At 68.4% G+C, this 17,947-nt stretch overlaps 1 protein-coding gene and 1 long non-coding RNA gene across 22 annotated transcripts in view; one reads left to right on the forward strand and one right to left on the reverse strand.

Annotated features, from left to right (window-relative positions):
- PLEC (plectin) overlaps positions 1-17,947 on the forward strand; it is a 53,965-nt gene that overhangs the window by 15,065 nt on the left and 20,953 nt on the right. For 4 of the 21 annotated variants that reach the window (XM_045074072.1, XM_045074073.1, XM_045074074.1 and 1 more), the window contains 5 exons: positions 15,749-15,810; positions 16,045-16,059; positions 16,167-16,256; positions 17,135-17,212; positions 17,404-17,496. In XM_045074072.1, the coding sequence (XP_044930007.1) occupies positions 15,749-15,810; positions 16,045-16,059; positions 16,167-16,256; positions 17,135-17,212; positions 17,404-17,496 (338 nt within the window). Of the gene's footprint in view, positions 1-1,529; positions 1,635-4,495; positions 5,239-8,263; positions 8,343-9,698; positions 9,876-10,411; positions 10,763-12,129; positions 12,293-14,810; positions 15,094-15,748; positions 15,811-16,044; positions 16,060-16,166; positions 16,257-17,134; positions 17,213-17,403; positions 17,497-17,947 lie in introns of those variants that run through there. The other 17 variants (XM_045074071.1, XM_045074083.1, XM_045074084.1 and 14 more) reach the window with 16 other exon arrangements.
- Positions 7,403-11,907, reverse strand: LOC123390334. Its single transcript, XR_006604942.1, has 2 exons — positions 10,987-11,907; positions 7,403-7,868 (listed from the first exon to the last, which is right to left on the reverse strand). It is a non-coding gene; the product is annotated as an uncharacterized LOC123390334 (long non-coding RNA).

Below are 17,947 nucleotides of genomic sequence, written 5' to 3' on the forward strand. Positions count from 1 at the left end.
GGTGTGGGGGCTGGAACCAGGACCCCCCACCAGAGTCTCTGGCAGGTGCCTGGTAACAGTGCTGTTCTGGAAGGGGGCTGCACAGGGACAGCTGGCTGGGGCCTGAAGGGGTGAACTCGGCGCCGTCTTGCCCAGCACCTGCAGGAGCCCCGGTGGCACTTGGCCTGGTGGTGCCATGGACCTAGACCTCCAGGAGCCGCTCAGGGTGGCTGGTGTGGCCGAGTTCCTGCCGTCATCGCCCAGCAAGGCGTGGCCTCCCAGGCAGAAAGCTCTTCTCCTGCCCAGGCCCTACAGCTTCCCAAGGTGGAGGTGGACTCTGGGCTGTGACCGGGGGGCAGTGTGCCCCCGTGCTCCTGCCGCAGACACAGTCTGTGGGGTCTCACCGGGTCACGTCTTCTTTGATTGTCCTGTGGCCTACAGCTGTTACTCGTGCCCCCTGCGGGGAGCCCCGGCAGGGCTGGCTGCCGTGGGGGTGGGGGACGGGTTTGAAGCTCATGGGGACCATCGGGAGGAGCACCATGCTGAGGGCAGGCAGGGTCTCAGGAGCAGCGGGAGAGAAGATGACGGTACTTGGGGTTGGGGGCAGGGATCCCTCTCCTTGGTCTCCTGGGATCGTGAAGAGGGCTTTGTCCCAGAGGGGCTGAAAAGGAGGGAGGGCCTGGTTGTGGTGCTATGATGCAGGTTCCAGGGACGCCGAGGGCACGAGCTGGCTCCTGGAATTTGCAGAAAGCTTTGAGATGGTTTGGCGTGTCCAAAGTCTGAGTGCCTGGCCCAGGTGACCTGATAAGGCCCTAGCAGGCCTGAGAGAGCCACGCTGCTGGATCAGACAATTTGCCCTCCTGAGGATCTAGATAGGAAGCCTCGTGGGTGGGCCGTGCGGCCCGGTAAAAGCTGAGGATTTAGGGTGGGCCGCCTTCCGTTCTCACGGGCTGGACCTGGGGAACCTGCTTTCTTTCGTCCTCACCGGTGGTCCGTATCTCCTGCCTCCAGGCCCTTGTCTAAGGTAGTCTGAGGGAGCTCCCTAGCTTGGTGAACCCCCAGGGACAGGTGTCTCCAACTCTTCCTCCCCTGGTCCTGCTGTCTCCACATTCTCTGGGGCTGGCCAGACTCTCTTCTCTTGTCTCTGGGCCTTTGCCTTCCAGGACCAGGATACTGGCTGAGGAGGTCGCTGGGTGGCCCAGACCAGTGGGTACCTCCTGCAGGGTAGTGAGTGGCGGTGGCTTCGAGGTCCGGGAAGCCACCGGCAGGAACGACTGGTTGGTCACTCTGACCGCGAGGCTGTGGCTTGGGGAAGGATGGGCCATCGGAGCTCACCTGGATCGGGCCTGTTGACCGGGCAATCTACCTGGAGTTGGCAGGGTCAAGCACCACGAGGTGGAGGCTGGAGGAAGGGGGTGGGGCGCGGCGGGAGCTCCCGCCTGGGCTGCCGGCCTTGAGCATTGATCAGCCGAAGCCCCGCCCCGAGCTGACAAGCCCCGCCCCAGGCCTCCCGGCTCCTCCCCCAGGCTGCGGCTCTGGCCCCGGCAGTGAGTTGCGGGGCTGGACTCTGCGTGGCGGAGGCACCGCCGCCGTCAGTCCCGGTGGAGACATGGACCCTTCGAGAGCTATCCAGCAGGAGATCAGCTCCCTCAAAGGTGCGGGCCGGGGACGGGGCCCGAGGCAGGAGGCGAGGGCCAGGCAGTGACCTCCATCTGGGTGCAGCCCTGCGCAGGGCCGCGGTGAAGGTCTGCTGTCCCGGGAGTAGCCTTGGGGTTGGGGAGCCGGAGCCGCCGGAGACCCCAGGCCCATGCGCCGCCAGGGCTCCACCTGGCCGGGGTCTGCTCTGGGCTGCGGGGGGACTACTCTCCCTGCAGCCCTGCGGTGAGGGTCGGGGGGGGGGCGGGGCGGGCTGCTGCAGCGACGGGGGCGGGTCCGAGGTGAGAGCCGGCGTTTGCGGCGGATCCGCCCCGTTTCTTCCCGGCCTCTGCGGAGCTCCCGCCCCGCCTGCGGCCCTCCCAGCCTCCCTACCGCTTTGCATCCCTGCGGCTCGGCGTCCGAGGGGACTGGCCAGGGCAGTGGGTATCACTGTGGGGAGGCGCCAGGCGGGCTGGCCCCGGGCAAGTCCACAGTGCGGCTCTTTGTTCTGGGGTGGGGAGGCTGGGGGCTGCCCGAGGGTTCCGATTGGTTGCCCTGGAAACCTGGAGGGCCCCGGAGTGTAAGGGTAGGAGGCCGTCCTGCCCCCCCCCCAAAGTCCCCCACGCCCTGGCCCTCCCGGTGCCGAATCAGCGACTCTGGCTGCGGTTCTGCAGCGTGGGGGCGGGGCAGAAAAGGGCATCCTTCCAGCTCTGGGACTTTGGGGGGGCGCCCCAACCCTGGCACGGAGAGAGACAGGGCGGGGGGTGTGCGGGAGCAGACGAAGCTGCCGGGAACAGCTTGCTCCAGGCTCCTGCCTGCCCCGCCCCTCATCCACCGAGGGCGCCGGGGCTGGTGGGAGGGAGGGGGAATTCCCTACGGTGCCCCGCCCCTTTTCTGCGGTTCCCCAAGTTGCTGCGGTCGCCGGGGCAGGCCCCTGTAGGAGATACCCTAGGCTCAAGTGTTTGGGAGGTCTTGGGGGTGGCTTGGAGTCATTTTGGGGGGCGTCGGTTGGCTTGGGGATTTGGGGGGAGTAGGTCGGGGCATCATGCCACGAAGATGGCCTGGATGAAGGGGGTAGGCATGGGCGGGAGAGCAGAAAGTGAAGAGAGGGCTGTGGGGTGCGCAGGGGGGACCGCGGGGGGCTTGTGGCGGGCGCCTGACCGGGAGAGTGGGCGTCTCTGCACCCGGGGTTGGGCCGGGCCTGCCTGAGTGCGGTCCTGAGCTGCGGCCGGTGCTGGTTCCCGAGCCGCGGCCGGGAGGCGGGGAGGGTCCTCCGAGGCTGCGAGGCCGAAGGGGCGTGGACGCCGTCCACTCGCGCGCAGGCGGTGCGTCCTCCCGGAGCCGGTCTCCCTGCGGCTGGGCCCGCCTGGCTGCCCGCCTGGCTGCAGGGGACCGGCGGGGGGCGGAGGGCGGGGCCGTGGGGACAGTTGGCAGGACCTTCCGCTTGAGCGCCGCGCCCGCCAGCCCTGGCGCACGCGTGTGTCCCCCGAGTGCGCGCGCGCGTGTGACGGAGTGTGTGCGCGTGCGTGCGCGCGTGGTCGGGGCGCTGTTTGGGGCTGGCGCTGCGGTGCCATGGCAACGGCCCGTACACCCGCCCCCGCCCGCTGCCCGTTGGCCGCCTGCCCGCGGGCGCCTCCCACCTCGGGATCCCCCCACCCCCGCCCTATTTGCCCTATTTATAATCAGTTCCCGCGTTAGCTGCGCCTGGTGGGAATGGGTGTGTCGGCCTGGGGGAGGGGGAGAGAACAGGTCTGGCGGCGGGGGCCTGCCGCAAGTGCGCGACAGCGGGGTCTCGCGTGGAATGGGGGAGGCACGGGAGGTCCACGGTTAGAGCCCCTGCTGTGGGAGCCTGGAAGTGACTCGTGGGTGCGGCCCGCCGGGCTCCAGGGCCCTCCCGTGGAACCCGCCGACGCTTGTGGACCCTGCTGGGGCCCCTGACCCTCTGCCAGTGCGCTGCTCCTCTCCTCTGCGTCTGTCCCCCCTTATACACAGGTGGCCACGTGGCCACCCAGGGCAGAGTGTCCATGCAGCAGTAGGGGCACCAGGCCTGCCTGGGTTGGTGGGGACTTGGTAACTGATTTTCTGTGGCCACCGAGCTTTTCTGGCTTCCAGCAGCTGGCCTGGGGGTTGGGGTGGATGAAGGCCTGCCCAGAGCCCCCTACTCTGCTGGCTGCTCTAAGTGTTTGGGGGTTCCAGAGGCTCTGTTCCTGCATTCCCCCGCCTCCCGTTGAGCTGGCTGGGCAAGGGAAGTGTTAAATAGAGTGTCTCAGGCCTGGCATTTGGAGGTGGGGGCTCTGCTCCTTTGCCCCTTTGACGGACAGCAGCCAGTGGTGGCGGCTCGCCGCCTGGCCATGTGCTACAGCAGCTGCTGCTTTCGTCCTGCCTCAGGCCTCTGCTCCCTAAGACCCCAGCTTTCCACCCAGATTTCTGCCCTGCTCCCTGGACCCCAGCTCTCCCCTCAGACCTCAAGTGCCCCAGCCCCCAGGCGCAGACAGCCCAGCACCCCACTGTGGGATCCTTGTAATTCCAGGAAACCCTGAGACCACAGCCCTGAGCTGGGTCCCCAGCCTGAGCACCCCTCCTGTCCTCTCTGCTCCCTGCTGCCCGTTCTGCCACCTTTTCGGCTTCTTGGTCCTTGGCTGCTCGCGGACACCCCCCCCTCCGCCGCCCCGTCTTAGGAGCCATGAAGGAAGTGTTTAGAAACTGATGTAATTACTGACGTCGGAGCTGTGGGCCCGGGAAGGGAGGGGGGCTGTTGGGGTGCCGGTGTGGCAAGGTGCCCCCTACTCTGCGAGGGGCCCCTGCTGGCTGTGGGTGGGAGGGGCCGCCGGTGCTGCTGAGTCAGAGGGGGCCGGCCGGCGGGAGGGCGGGCGGAGGCTCCGCAGGCGGCGGGCAGGCGACAGTGCCGGCAGAGCCTCTGGGAGCCAGAGAGCCCGGCGCGGATCCCCCAGCCCCGGAGCCCGCGCCCTCACGCTCACTGCGGTGCCCGGCGCCAGTGTCTCGGCTGTGCCGCGGGGGCCTGCTGGGCCTCCTGGACCTCCTTGGCCTCCTCCCCGGCCCCGCCCGGCCTCCAGGCCCTGGCAGCCATGGTGGCCGGCATGCTCATGCCGCTGGACCAGCTGCGGGCCATTTACGAGGTGCTCTTCCGCGAGGGCGTGATGGTGGCCAAGAAGGATCGGCGACCCCGCAGCCTGCACCCTCACGTCCCCGGCGCCACCAACCTGCAGGTCATGCGCGCCATGGCCTCCCTGCGGGCCCGTGGCCTGGTACGGGAGACCTTCGCCTGGCGCCACTTTTACTGGTACCTCACGAATGAGGGCATGGCCCACCTGCGCCAGTACCTGCACCTGCCGCCGGAGATCGTGCCCGCCTCTCTGCAGCGCGTGCGCCGCCCCGTCGCCATGGTGATGCCCGCGCGCCGCACCCCCCACGCGCAGTCTGTGCAGGGTCCCCTGGGCTGCCCGCTGAAGTGGGGTCCGCAGCCAGCAGAGGACCCTGCCCGTGAGGAGCGGCGGGTCTACCGTCGGAAGGAGCCCGTGGAGGAGCTGGCTGAGCCCCCTGTGCCGCCCGCCGCCGCCCCAGGGAACCTGGGGATGTCTGTTCTGGAGCCGGCACCAGCCACAGGTCAGCGGCATCTGGGCCCCAGTTGTGGGGGACGGGAACGGGGTGCCCGGGCACCGGCTGGTGGGCTGGGGTGGCCAGCACACGTGTGGAAACGTCGCTTATGCCGGCAGGTGGTGCTCTGTCTGCCCGCGCTTGGGCTGCTCAGCCGCTGGACCCACGTGGCTCCTCCTTGTGGCTTGAGGACCTTGGGGTGGGCAGGCCATGGAGGAGCACTTGGGCCGCTGGCAGGCCAGGCCCAGGCTCCCCCTGGGGCTAGGGGTGGGGCTTGGGGGCCTGGACTGGCAGGCCCAGCTGCTCCGCACAGCCCTGGCCCTGCCTTTGGCCTGAGCCTTCCTCGCGTGTCCCCATGGCTTGGCTGCCCCTAAGCCCTCTCTGGGCGAGGCTGTGGAGCGCAGAGGATGTGCCAGAACGGGACGTGGTGGGGGCTCTCTAGTAGGGTGGCCCGGGCCAACTGTCTGACCTTTCTGAGCCTCAGGTCTGTCTAGGGCTGGTGACATCTACCCCCACGGTTTTGTGGCTCATATGGTTTTGTGATGTGGTACTGTGACTGGGAGCGTGACTGCCATGGGGTTGGGGACGGCCCAGGGGGTGGCCCGGGGTTGTGGGGAGAAGAGCAGACCAGAACCAGGGTGTGGTGGGCGCTGGGCCCCGTCCTGTGTCTGGGCCGACGGTGGAAGGGGCTCCCAGAGGACAGAACAGGTCCTGTGGCCCCAGGGGTTGCCAGGGGGCCCGTCACAGTGTTCTCCCTCCGTGGCATCCCTCTCTCCCCAAGCAGCTTGTGCTGGCAAGACTCCTGCGTCCCATGTAGCTTGGGGCTCACACATGTGCTTTCCCCGCCCCCTGGCCTTGGTGCTGACTTGGGGTGGCCCTGGTGCCCCAGCAGAGGTCAGGCTTGGCTGCCGCTTCCGTCTTTGTGTCTTGCCCCTGGGGAGGAACGGGGTCTCTAAGGGTCTGGGAAGGGGGCCTACCAGAAGGCCGGCTGGGTGGGCACGAGTCTGCCACGTGAATAGGGGTCAAGTTCTATTCAAGTTCTGGTGTGGTCTCGTTTGCCCCACAAGGGCTGGGAGCCCATCCGGGAGGATCAGTGAGGTTGTCGGCTAGAAGAATGTTCTCGGGTGCTCCCTGTGGCTGTGGAGAAGTTGCGTGGATCTTCCAACTCCTTTGTCAGTGGGGTGACAGCGTCCCCCACAAGGGGACGGTGCGTGCTTGGCTGGGTGTTTGATCAGCACTGACTCGCATCCCGTGGCCGGGTTCTAGCCCCTGGGACCTCCGACTCTTGCCCCTGGCCCTCCGGCCCTCTCCCTCTCCTGAGTCACGGGTGCGGTAAGCACGAGCTCCTCTTTCCTTTTCTCTCTTTCCTTCCTTGTCTGTGGCCAGGCTGGGCGGCTGGGCGGGCATGTGGTCGTAGCGCCAGGATGGGGGACTGGGTGTGGCCGCAGCGGGCAGAGTGGAGGGCGCCCCCGGCCCCGACGGCGGTGACTCAGTGTTCCTCCAAGCCGCAGCCACAGGCGGCCGCTCAGAGTTTCCAACAGGAAATGAGCTCCAGCTCCAGGCTGAGTCAGGCCTGCGGGTGTGGGCTTCCCAAGGGTCCAGCGTGGACCTGAGGACCACCCTTGCTGGGGGCACCTTGGGCCTGCTGGGTGCTGGCTGCGGTGTGGGCACATCCTCATCTCTGGGGTCGCACCTAGAGTCAGTGACTTTTTGGAGAGACCCCTTTCTCCCTCGGCTTTGCTCTCCGTTAGGGTGAGGCCCACCGTGCTGATCCCTGGAATGGCCTCGGTCAGTGGGTCACCCCTGCCTGTCCAGCCTTGGCCAAGGAGCTCGGAAGCCGTGAAGCAGTCACAGGCGCCTGCTCCGTCCCCGCCTGCGAGCCCTGGTGGTCTGCTTGTCTGTGTGGGCCGGCTTGCTCCGTCAGCTGCATACTGGCCAGACCCAGACCAAGCCCCTGGCCGGGGAAGCCCCTAGCACCTGGGGAGGGGCGGAGAGGAAGGATGGACGCCGGGGAGCGAGCTTCAGAAGCCATCGGGGAGGGACCCCCGAGGAGGTGCCCTGAGCTGAACCTGACCGTCGAGCAGCACCGGCCCCCCCCAGAGTTGGCAGCGGTGGGCTGGGGGGGTTCGGTGAGGGTAGGGGTGCTGGAAGGACGTGGACCTGGGCCTGTGGCTGTGGTAGGAGTTGGGGTTTACTTCTGTGGTGGGAAGCCCAGGCCGGGGCGTTTGTGTAGGAATTTCTTCTAGGTTTCCTGTAGTATTGCTTTGCCCGGCTCAGAACTCCAGCTGACCCAAGATGCTCCCCAAGGAAAGGGACCTGATGCTCGCAGCACCGTCATCACACAGCCGGTGGCCCACCCCACAGCATACCTTGTCTCTCCTGTGTGCTGCTTGTGTCCCAGAGGGAACCCGGGGTCAGCACTGCTTGTGTCCCAGAGGGAACCTGGGGTCAGCACGCGCAACGGCGGCGCTCTTCCCATGGCCACGTAGCACCGCGTGGCGGGGACAGGTTTTGGCAACAGTCACCAGCTCCATGTCTGTGCTGGAGCTCCTGCGCCCGGCTCTCGTGGAACTCGGGTGGGGCTCCGGAGCAGAATCAGATCTGCCTTTCCCGGCCCGGATCGGCTGGTGGGAAGATGCCTAGGGGAGCAGAGAGAGGGACACCAGTGTGGCATTTGCCCAGGCTGCAGACCCATAGGGGCGGGGGGGGGGTTGGGGGGAGGCGGGGGCCCGCTGCTGCCGGTGGGCTGGTCGGGGCAGGCATCAAAGACCGGTGGGCCCTGTGGGCTCCACGGAGGCTTGGGGATGTCGGGCAGGCCGGTCCACTGTACCACCTGGGCTGGTCGGACCCCCTGCCCCACCAGGCTTCGGCTCTGCTGGCTCTGGCTCTGCTCACGGACTCAGGGGTGGCCGTGAGGAGGAGTCACGGCTCCCAGAGCTGGGTGGGGAGCCCAGGGCCCGCGTGAGCCTCCCTCCGCCCCCCGCCGCCCCCCACCCTCCCCTCCTTCCTGTTCTCCCTGCCTGGCCTCCGCGCTGGCTCCGGGGCCTGGCCTGGCGCGTGCTCGGCCGCCATGGACAGGTACAGCATGGAGGAGCTGATTCAGCTGGGCCAAGGTAGGGCAGAGCAGCCCCCCTGGGGGGCTGTGGGCATGGGGGCTCCAGCTGGGCTGGGGCTGGGGCCCTGGGGGCGCTGGGGACTGCCTGCCTTGCCTGGGACACCAGGACACGGCGGTGCAGGATGAGCGGGTCCCCTCTCAGACCTGCCTGTGGGCGTGGCTGGCCGTTGGAGGTGGGAGGCCCCGTCTAGGTGGGCGGTGGGGGACCACCCACTGCCCCGGAGGGGTCCTCTCACTGCCCGTGGAGTCCTGGGGCTGCCTTGAGGCTCCCACCAGAGCCACGGGCTGTAGGCCGTTGTTCAGAAATGAGCTTCTGAATTGGGGGCTTGGCCAGTGGGCGGTTTGGGGGCCGGCCTGGGCCCTCTTCTCATAGCGGCTGGTCACCCCAGGTGGACCGTGGTGCCTGTAGCCCAGTGGTCGGAGGCCAAGCGTGATCTGCTGTGGGGTGACCACCGGTGCCGGCCGCTGCCCGGGGCCCCCAGGGGCCGGCTCCTGGCTCTGCACAGGCTCCCCATCCCTGAGGCTCAGCCAGAGCATTCGACTTCCTTCTGGGGTTCTCTGAGGTTGAAATAGAATATGGTGCTTCATGCACAGGAAATGCTACACAAGAGGATATAAATCCTTTTTAACTCTTTGTGGGCCAGGGGCCTGAAGGCCCCAGGGAGGAAAGGGTGGCATGGTTACCCCCATGTCCTGTTTGCTGTCCAGGCTGGGCTCCAGGGCTCCAGGATGTGGCTTGGGCATGCCTGCTGACAGTGACCTCTGGCGTCAGGCCTCCTGCAGACCAGAGGCTGCGAGGGCTCAGGGTGGGGCCAGGGCGGGCATCGGGGGCAGCCTGGGGCAGGGTCCCGGGGCCTGTGCTGCAGGGCTGGCAAACCTTCCTGCGGCTCAGCCTGATTTGGGGCGCCCTGGGTGTCTGGCTCGTGGTGTGACCTTGGAGAGGCTGCTCTGTCTCCTGGGCCAGGTGTCGTGTGGACTGACTTGTGTGGGGCCCGCTGGGAGAAAGGGAGCCAAGCCCCCTGCGCCTGTGGCCTTCCCCGAGCCCCCACCACTTCCTGCGCCCTAAGTGGCAGGGCGGGCTGGGCAGGGCTGCTTCTCCTCCCATGGGCGGGAGCCCCCCCAAGCCTCAGTGTCCGTGCTGGGCCTTGTTCTGAGGTGGATCCCGACGCCAGGTGGCCTCTTATTATTAGAATCACGGGCAGGAGCTGGGGCTGGGTGGCGCCGCCCCCAGCAGGACCGGACTCCGGTGAGGGCCCCAGTGCCCTGCTCTGCGCGTCATGTTCTAAGTCTGGACGAGTGACGGCCCCGCTTGCTCTCCTCAGATATTTATAGCCCCCCCTGCCCACCCCTCCCCTCCCCCATGGACACAGGCACTGCTGCTGACCGCGGCTCGGCCGGCCGTGCCCTCCTCCCACCGCCACCGTGGGGCTCGCGGCCGCCTCTGAGGGCTTGTGACCCTCTGCACAGCCTGCTCCCACTCCCTGTCTGCCCCGTGGGCTCCCGCTGCTGTCCCTAATGAAGATCGTGCCGGGTAGGTGGGCCGTCTTTGAAAGCTTCCTGAGAGCCCACGGGGGCCCGCGGGGCCCGGCCGGAGGCTCTGTCTGTCCTTACTTCCCTGACACACCCTGCCCTCCCAGGCCATCGTCCCAGCCCTCCCTCGGTCCGTGTTCGCTGTCCCACATGGGGGTGTTGGGGCTCTGGGGGGGGTGCTTGGGTCTGCTGCAAGCCTGGGGGGGCCAGAAGGGGCCGGGGTGCTGCCCCCCCATCCCTGCTGGGCTCCTGGCAGCTGTCACCAAGAGGGCTTCTTGGAGGCAGAGTGGGGTGCTGGGACACTGCAGTCACCCTCCTGGGGAGGCATGGGGGGGCCATGCTGAGGCTGCCCGGGCTGTGCTGGGGGGGGGCGGGCTGTGCGTCACTACAGGTCCCTCCTCCTGGCGGGTGTGGCTGTGGGTAAGCAGGGGTTAAGGTTCCAGCTAACCTTGAGCGTGCTAGCTGTGCGTGGGGACAGCTGAGCTGGGCGCAGCGGGAGGTGGGTGGGGAGCTCCGAGTGTCCGGGAGGGAGGAGGAGGGGGAGGAGGCTGGCGGGAGCACAGCTGGGGCTGTGGACCAGACCAGTCCCCGGGGCGCCGGGGCGCCAGGCAGACGGTGCGGTAGGGCGGTCCCGCAGGCTGGGCGGTCCCAGGTCCCGGGGCACCCCCCCCCACCCGTCTTCCAAGCAGGGAAGGGAGGGGTCTACCGGGTCTCTGGCAGCCGGCTCCCAAGGGCAGTTCCGCCTGCTGTGCCCACAGCGGTGCAGCCCCAGAGCCATGGAGCCCTCGGGCAGCCTGTTTCCCTCCCTGGTGGTCGTGGGCCACGCCGTCACCCTGGCCGCAGTGTGGCACTGGCGCAGGGGGCGCTGGCGGGTGCAGGACGTGCAAGGTAAGCGCCTCTGGCAGCTACCACCTGGACCGAGTTGGGGCTGCGGTTCAGGGAGGGACAGGAAGGGGAGGGAACAGGGAAATTTAGCGGAGGGAGGGAGGCGGCCCTCACCCCGCCCCGCCTCCAGCTGGGCAGGGGCGGTGGCTGCTGACTGCAAAGGAGGCCCTCCTGGACCCTCCAGGCCCTGCTCTAGAGCCCCCGTCCCCAAACTCCTCTGCACCCACCTGCCCAGGCTGGGGCTCCAGGGTTCGGGAGCCACTGAACCCCAGCCCCACCCGAGGGAAACGGGCAGGGTCTTCAGTGCAGGGCCCGCACACAGTTGAGCGCGGAGCTCCCCTCCCCAGTCTCCGGTCCTGCGTTCCTTTGCCAGGAAGGCCTCTGCCCTGCTCCCAAGGACAGAGGAACGGCGGCTGGCAGGTGTAGGGCAGGTGCAGGGTTGCCGTCCTGGGGCAGGTCCTGGGACAGGCTTCTGCCCAGGACTGAGGTGGGGCTGGGCCTGAGCACCCTCCGCCGGGCCCAGGACTGCCAAGGGGCAGGCAGCCAGGCTGCAGCTCTGCCCCACCGCCTGCTCAAAGTCACCAGCTCTGGGTGCCCGCCTGCGGCAGCCAGGGACCGCCCAGCAGGGATGGGGTGGGGCCTGCCTCCTCCTGTGAATGGGGCAGGGGCGGGGATTGGCCTTGGGGCCTGAGGGGCTGCCCTAAAGGATTTGGAGCTGTGTCTGGTCCGTGCCTGGGTGCACCTGGGGGGCAGGGGTGCCCAGTTTGGGTGCCAGGCCCACGGGATCTGAGGACTGAGTCAGGATGGGGCTTCTAGGCGTGGCTTTGGGGACCGGGGAGCCGCGAGTGACTCAGCTGCGGGGCGTTTAATACAATGCATGGGGCCGGCGCTTCTCTCCGCAGATTTGCTCTTTCCTCCGCCCACTGTGTGCCCCGTCCCCACGGGGGGATGGGCTCCTGTTCCGTGGCTGTCGTGGGCTGCCCTGCAGTGCCCCTCAGTTCTGTTCTTGGCAGTTCTCAGCCCTCTGCTCCCGGCGCCGTCCCCAAGCGCCAGCCTCTGGGAGCGTCAGTCCGTGGGCGTCAGTCTAGGGGAGTTTCCCGGCGCCTCGGCGTCCCCCGAGGCTCCCGTCCGCGGGAACCTGGGCATCCCGCGGGTTCCCATGCCCCTTTGTTCTGCCGGGCTGCCTCCCTGCGCCGCCAGCGCCCCGGGCCCCGCGGGGTCCTCTCCTTCCAAGTAGGGGCGCGGCTTTCCGGCGCGCGCTGGGCGGGGCGCCCCGCCGGGGGCAGGTTCCTCGGGTCTGGGCCCGGCGCCCGCTGCCGGCGGCCTCGAGGCGCGGGCTGGGGAGCAGAGGCTGCGCGCGGTCCTCCTCGCTCGCGGACGCCAGGGCGCCCGGGCTCATGGCTGCGGCGGGCACAGGGGGGGCGGGCGGCGCCTTCGCCGTGCGGGAGGTCGTGCTGGAGCGGCCGCGCTGGCTGGACGGGGGCTGTGAGCGGGCCCGCAGGGGCTACCTCTACGGGCAGCTGTGCTGCGTAGGTGCGTGCGGCCGCCGGGCGGCGGGCGGGGGGCACGGCCTCCGGGGGAGCCGCCGGCTCCGGGAAGGGGCGGAGCGCGCGCCCCAGGTGCAGCCCCGCCCCCCGCTGCGGAAACACCTGGGAAGGCGAGCTCCGTCCCGTCGGGCCCGTCGGTTCCTCGTCTGGAGCCCGGGGCTGGGAAGGTGGGCGGGGCCGGCCTGGGCTTCGGCCGCGGTTTCCTTCTGCGTTGGGCACCAGGCCGTGGGCAGTCGGGACGCCGGGGGAGGGCGGGAGGGAGGCGCGGCGACGGCGCTCCAGGCCCTCTGCGGCCTTGGGGCTCTCCTCGGCCAGCGGGCTACCCTCCGTCCGGAGGTTTCCCGTCCCAGGAGCGTCTTCCTTAGCTGTGGGATCTTCAGCCTGAGTTTCTGAACATCTGTACAAAGGGGCGATGATACCCCTGAAAGGGTCGTGGGCGGCTCCGGGGGACCCCGGCTGGCGGCAGAAAATCTGCTGTTCTGGACAGCACAAGGCGGGAGCGCCCCAGCTGGGGAGGGGGCCAGCTGAGGCCAGCAGTGTTGGGAGGCCGGTGTGCCTGGGGGAGGGCACGCAGGCTGAGCCAGCCTGGGAGGGCTTGCCTCTTGGTTTGAGGGCCTGAATCTGATGGGGGAGGGGAGCCAGGGGCAGGCAGGGCTGGGAAGAAAGGCCTTTGGAGGTGGAGGGAAAGGGGGAGCTCAGAGGGAGGAGAGCTTCCCTGGGGCAGCAGGTGCTGCGGCTGCCCACCCTCCCCAGCATCCTTGGAGACCCCGAGTGTCAGAAAGCTGGAGACGGAGCTTGGGCTGGGGCCGGGGGTGAGGGCTCCCACCAGTGTCAGACTTCAGGCCCTGGCTCCTGGGTCCTGGCTCCTCGGGTCTGCCCAGACCTGAGGAAGCCGGGCTGCACCGGGCACCCTTTGCTCCGCCCTGAACTGCTGCTCTCTGTGAGCCCCGCACCTCCTGGCCCATTCCCAGGGACCTTCCCCAGAACGACACCCACACCCTGGCTGGCAGGGGCCCCTGCCTCCCCGCTGGTGCTGGTGCTGGCCTTGCCCAGTGGCTGCTTGTTGCACGTGCTCAGTCTAGGCTTCTGGAACTCTGGGCGGCTGCTAGGGCAAGGTGTCCTCTGAAGGGGCATTTCTGCCCGCTCCAAACTTGGGGAGGGGGCAGGTGGGTGTATTGGGAGCCAGATTTGGGAGGCCTTCGGGAGCATGGAGAGCTGATGTCCGGTGGGATTGTGGAGACTGCCTCCCCAGGCCACCTCGCTGCCCCGGGCTCTGCATGGGGTGTGGGGAGTGTGGAGCTAGACCTCCATCCTGCGTCTGGAGCCAGGTGCAGAGCCGGGGCTCCAAGCCTGAGGGTCTGGCTGTGTCACTTAGACGTGGGGGGCGGTGGGGTGTTATCAGCTCCTCCTGGCCGGCGCCCCCCTTACCCCGTGGTGTTTGGGCGCCCTCCTGTGGCCACAGAGGGGCAGCACGAACGGGGGTGGGGTGAGCTTTTCCCGGAACCTTGGCGGGGAGGCTCAGGGTAGGGGGGGCTCCGGCTCGCAGCTGGATCGCATCAAGCCAGATGCTCTGACTGGAAAATTCTTGTGGCTGTTTGGGCGGCTGGGGCAGGAGTGCCGGCCATAGGCGGGTCTGCCCAGACCTGAGGAAGCCGGGCTGCACCGGGCACCCTTTGCTCCGCCCTGAACTGCTGCTCTCTGTGAGCCCCGCCCGACCACAAACAGCCCCCAGGTGTGGTTTCCTCTCCTGTGAGTCACTCGGGTCCCCTCCCAGACCCTGACTCACTGGTGCCCCCTCCCCCCGCTCCCCAGTGCCCCCTGCACCCCTCCTCCCCCCAACTCAGGCCGAGTTCCTGCAGATTGGGGCTGGGCGGTCCTGCCTGATGAGTCAACGCTCAGCTATGTGCCCGCTCCTGCCCCGCCGTGTGCTGTGCCTCTGGACAGGGGGCACTGCTCCAGGATGTGCCTGGTGGGCAGCTCAGAAGGGCCGGGCCGGCATGGGACCATAGTGGCTCCTGAGCTGGGGCATCGTGGGGCCTAGCAGGGGGCGGAGGCCAAAGAAATAGGGCTAAGGATGTGGTCTGTAGGGCTGCAAAAAAGAGGCGGTTAGCTCATTCCCCCAGTTCAGGGTCACTCAGCCTGGGGTCCCAGCTGACAGGGTGGGCAGGCTGAGGGGTGGACTTGGGCTGAAGTCCTGAAGGGAGGTGTGGCCTCGGGGCACCCTGGGCCCAGCCACACTCAGGCACCCCTCCCTGTGGCAGGGTGTACCGTGGGGTGGCTGGGGGGCTGGAGTGGTCCTGGCAGCAGGAGGTGTGCAGCAAAGTGCCAGGCCCCTCAAATCCCTGGGTGTCCCTCTGGGACTATGGCAGCTGGTGGGTGAGGAAACCCCTGGGTTTCCTGTTTCTGTGGGGCCCTAGGTGTGGCCTTGGGGGAGGGGCCACCTTCCTCCTTCCCGCTGGGGGGGAGGGGCATGGGCAGGGCGGGGTGGGGCTCGGGGCGGGGACAGCAGCCCGAAGGAGTCCGGCTCGCAGGGAGCGGCCACACCAGCTCTGCCTGGAGCAGAGCAAGCCCGCGGGTCCCGTGGAGCGCCAGCCTCCAGCCGCCTGTGTGCCACGAGGGCCGGAGCTCAGCGCGGGGGGGCCTGGGGACTGAGCGCCAGAGGGGTGGGCGGCACCATGTCTCAGCACTGGCTGCGGGTGCCCGAGCCCGAGGGCCTGGGCCGCAAGAGAACCAGCTCGGAGGACAATCTCTACCTGGCTGTGCTCAGGGCCTCGGAGGGCAAGAAAGGTAGTGGGCAACCCTGCTGGGCAGGGCCACTTCCTGCCGCAGGAAGCCTGGCACCCGGCGGGGGTGGGGACCCTGAAAGCCGGGACAGAGTCTGAGACCAGCTAGGGCCCTCGGGCCTGTGTGACACACCCGGTCCCAGTGCAGAGCTGGGGTGGGGGTGGGGCGTGGGCAGCCACTGGTGCCCAGCATGGAGAGCGCTGGCCTGTGTTGGCAAGGCTGGCACTGGGCTCTGGATCTTGATTATAGGGCCGTGGTGGGTGGGGTCTCCCTGAGCCCTGGGGAAGCCCGCTGCCCTGTTGGGAGGGTACAGCGTTCTGCTCATCCCGCCCCTGCCCTGGGTCCTGACCGGGAACCTTTCTGCGCGTCTCTAAGGCAGCGTGTGTGGGGGTGGGGCAGCCGGGACTTGGACTCTGCGGGCCTGGAGAGTGGCTGCCAGCTCTGGACCCTCCCATCTCCAGAGAGAGACAATAGGGGGATTGAGCGGAGGAGGCCCCTCGCCTGCCCAGCACCCGAGCCCGCGCGTGGGAGGATGCTGGGTCTCTGGGATTCTGAGACCCTCTTCAGGTGCCGCCCACTGTGTCTGCCCGGTGGTCGCCTCCTGGGGGCCCCTGCGGCTGCTCCCAGGCCTCAGGTCACCTGGCTTTGTCTCTCTCAGATGAACGGGATCGTGTGCAGAAGAAGACCTTCACCAAGTGGGTCAACAAACACCTCATCAAGGTCGGTGGCGCGTGGACCCGTGTGTGCATGTGTGTGTGGGGCCATGGGGTGGAGGAGGGCGCCCTGGCCCTACGGCTGGAACCAGGGCTGCTCTCGCTGTCTGCTGGGGCTCACCTCTCCTCTCTGAAACCTGTTCTTGTCTCTTCTCTGTGCCTCCCCCTCGCTGCTCCTGCTCCTGCCTCTGCCTCCTGTCTCCCTCTCTTCTTCCTCTGGCCTCTCCTGCTCTCCTCGTAGCACTGGAGGGCAGAGGTAGGTGCCTCGGTGGGGGCGGGGCACATTCTGGGGTCAGGGCCTGTCCCCCCTCCACCAGGGCCTGGTGGCGGCTGTGTAGCAGCCCAGTATCGCTGTCCCCGCAGGCCCAGAGACACATCAGCGACCTGTATGAAGACCTCCGTGATGGCCACAACCTCATCTCCCTGCTGGAGGTGCTCTCCGGGGACAGCCTGGTGCGTGTCCCTGCCCGCCTGTCCCCTCCGGGGCCCCGCCTGCCTCTCACCTGGACGCCCCTGCCTGCCTTCCTCTCTCGGGGCCTTTCCCACACGCCCACTCCACATCTAGCCTGGCCTCGGCCCCTCCTGGGTCTCCCGGCCTGGAGTGTTGGGCCCAGCCTGGGAGTGTGGCCTGTTCCCCGTGCCGTGGGCTCGCGGCCCTGCTGCTCTCTGTAACCTCACGCTCTGCTCTGCTTTGGTTTCTCTGCTGCTTGGACTGTGAACCTTGGCCTCTGCCCTTTACCCTATGCCCTGCTCTGGCCGGGCAGCCAAGAGAGCGGGACGTAATCAGGAGCTCGCGCCTGGTGAGTGAGTGGTTGTGCGTGCTGGCTGAGGCTGCGCGTGCGCTCCCCAAGACCGGGAGCCCGGCTCACCTGGGGCTGGTGGCCCATCCGGACCCACCTGTGCCTGGCGCTTGGGGAGGCAGGTGGCTCTGTATCCAGCTGCCCGGTGTCCTGCCTGTGGCAGTGCCCGGGACGGGGGCCCACCAGGGCTGCTGCCGCCGTCCAGGAGGACCCTGCCCCCCGTGCCACTGCCCTCCGCCCGCGGCTTCCTGGCTACTGTCTCCTCCCTTCCTTCCTTCCCACAGCCTGGGCCTGGCTCCTGGACTTCCAAAGCCCCTGCCGGGTCTGGCCTCTGAGCCACCGGCCCCCCTTTTCTAGCTGGGAAGGGTGACGCGGGGACATGGGAAGGGCTGCTGCCCACTGGGGAAGACCCTCGGTCGGTTCCATTCCCGCAGTTGCCCTGGCGGTTCTGAGGGCAGGCAGGGGGCTGTGGCTGGAGGTGGGACCGTGCCCCTGCCCTGGGGTTCTGACTGCCCAGGCCTCTTCCTGCAGCCCCGGGAGAAGGGGAGGATGCGCTTCCACAAGCTGCAGAATGTCCAGATTGCCTTGGACTACCTGCGACACCGGCAGGTGAGGCCACTCGACTGGCCCGGCCGTGAGCCCCTTCCCCGGCCACGAGCCCCTTCCCCGGCCGCGAGCCCCCTCCCCGGCCAGGAGCCCCCACCCCGGCCGCGAGCCCCCACCCCGGCCGCGAGCCCCCACCCCGGCCGTGAGCCCCCACCCCGGCTGGTCAGCAGTGGGACTGTGGGTGTTGCATGCAGGTGAAGCTGGTCAACATCAGGAACGATGACATCGCCGACGGCAACCCCAAGCTGACCCTGGGCCTCATCTGGACCATCATCCTTCACTTCCAGGTAGTCTGGGGCTGGCCGGGTGGCCAAGGGGGCGTGTGGCCCAGGAGCCAGGGCCCTTGGCGTCCTGGCACCTTCCTGCCAGCCCCAAGCCCAGCCCCAGACAGCGCCCGTGCCCTGAGCTAGCCCCGTGGCCTGAGGGCTCCAGGCTCTCTCTGGGGCCTTCCTGTGCTGTGCCCTCTGACCCCGGCTGGGCAGGGCCGAAGAGCCTCCCTGCAGAGGAATGTGTTCTCTGTGCTACGTGCGGCCTCCCGCCCGGAGGGTTTTGGAGAAGCACCCGCTGCACTGGCTGACTCACCCGCTGCCCGCCCCAGCCGCACAGGAAGCCACAAATCTAGGAGCTGAGCAGGCAGAGCCTGGGGGCACAGCAGCTGAGTCACACAGGCTGGCAGGCTGACAGGCCGCCCCCCGGGAACGTGCCCATCCCCCAGAGACCCCACCCCCATTCTGGAGT

This window comes from Mustela putorius, unplaced genomic scaffold (assembly GCF_011764305.1).
Source record: "Mustela putorius furo isolate JIRA1106 unplaced genomic scaffold, ASM1176430v1.1 tig00537303_pilon_pilon_pilon, whole genome shotgun sequence".
In the NCBI taxonomy this organism is placed as follows: domain Eukaryota; kingdom Metazoa; phylum Chordata; class Mammalia; order Carnivora; family Mustelidae; genus Mustela; species Mustela putorius.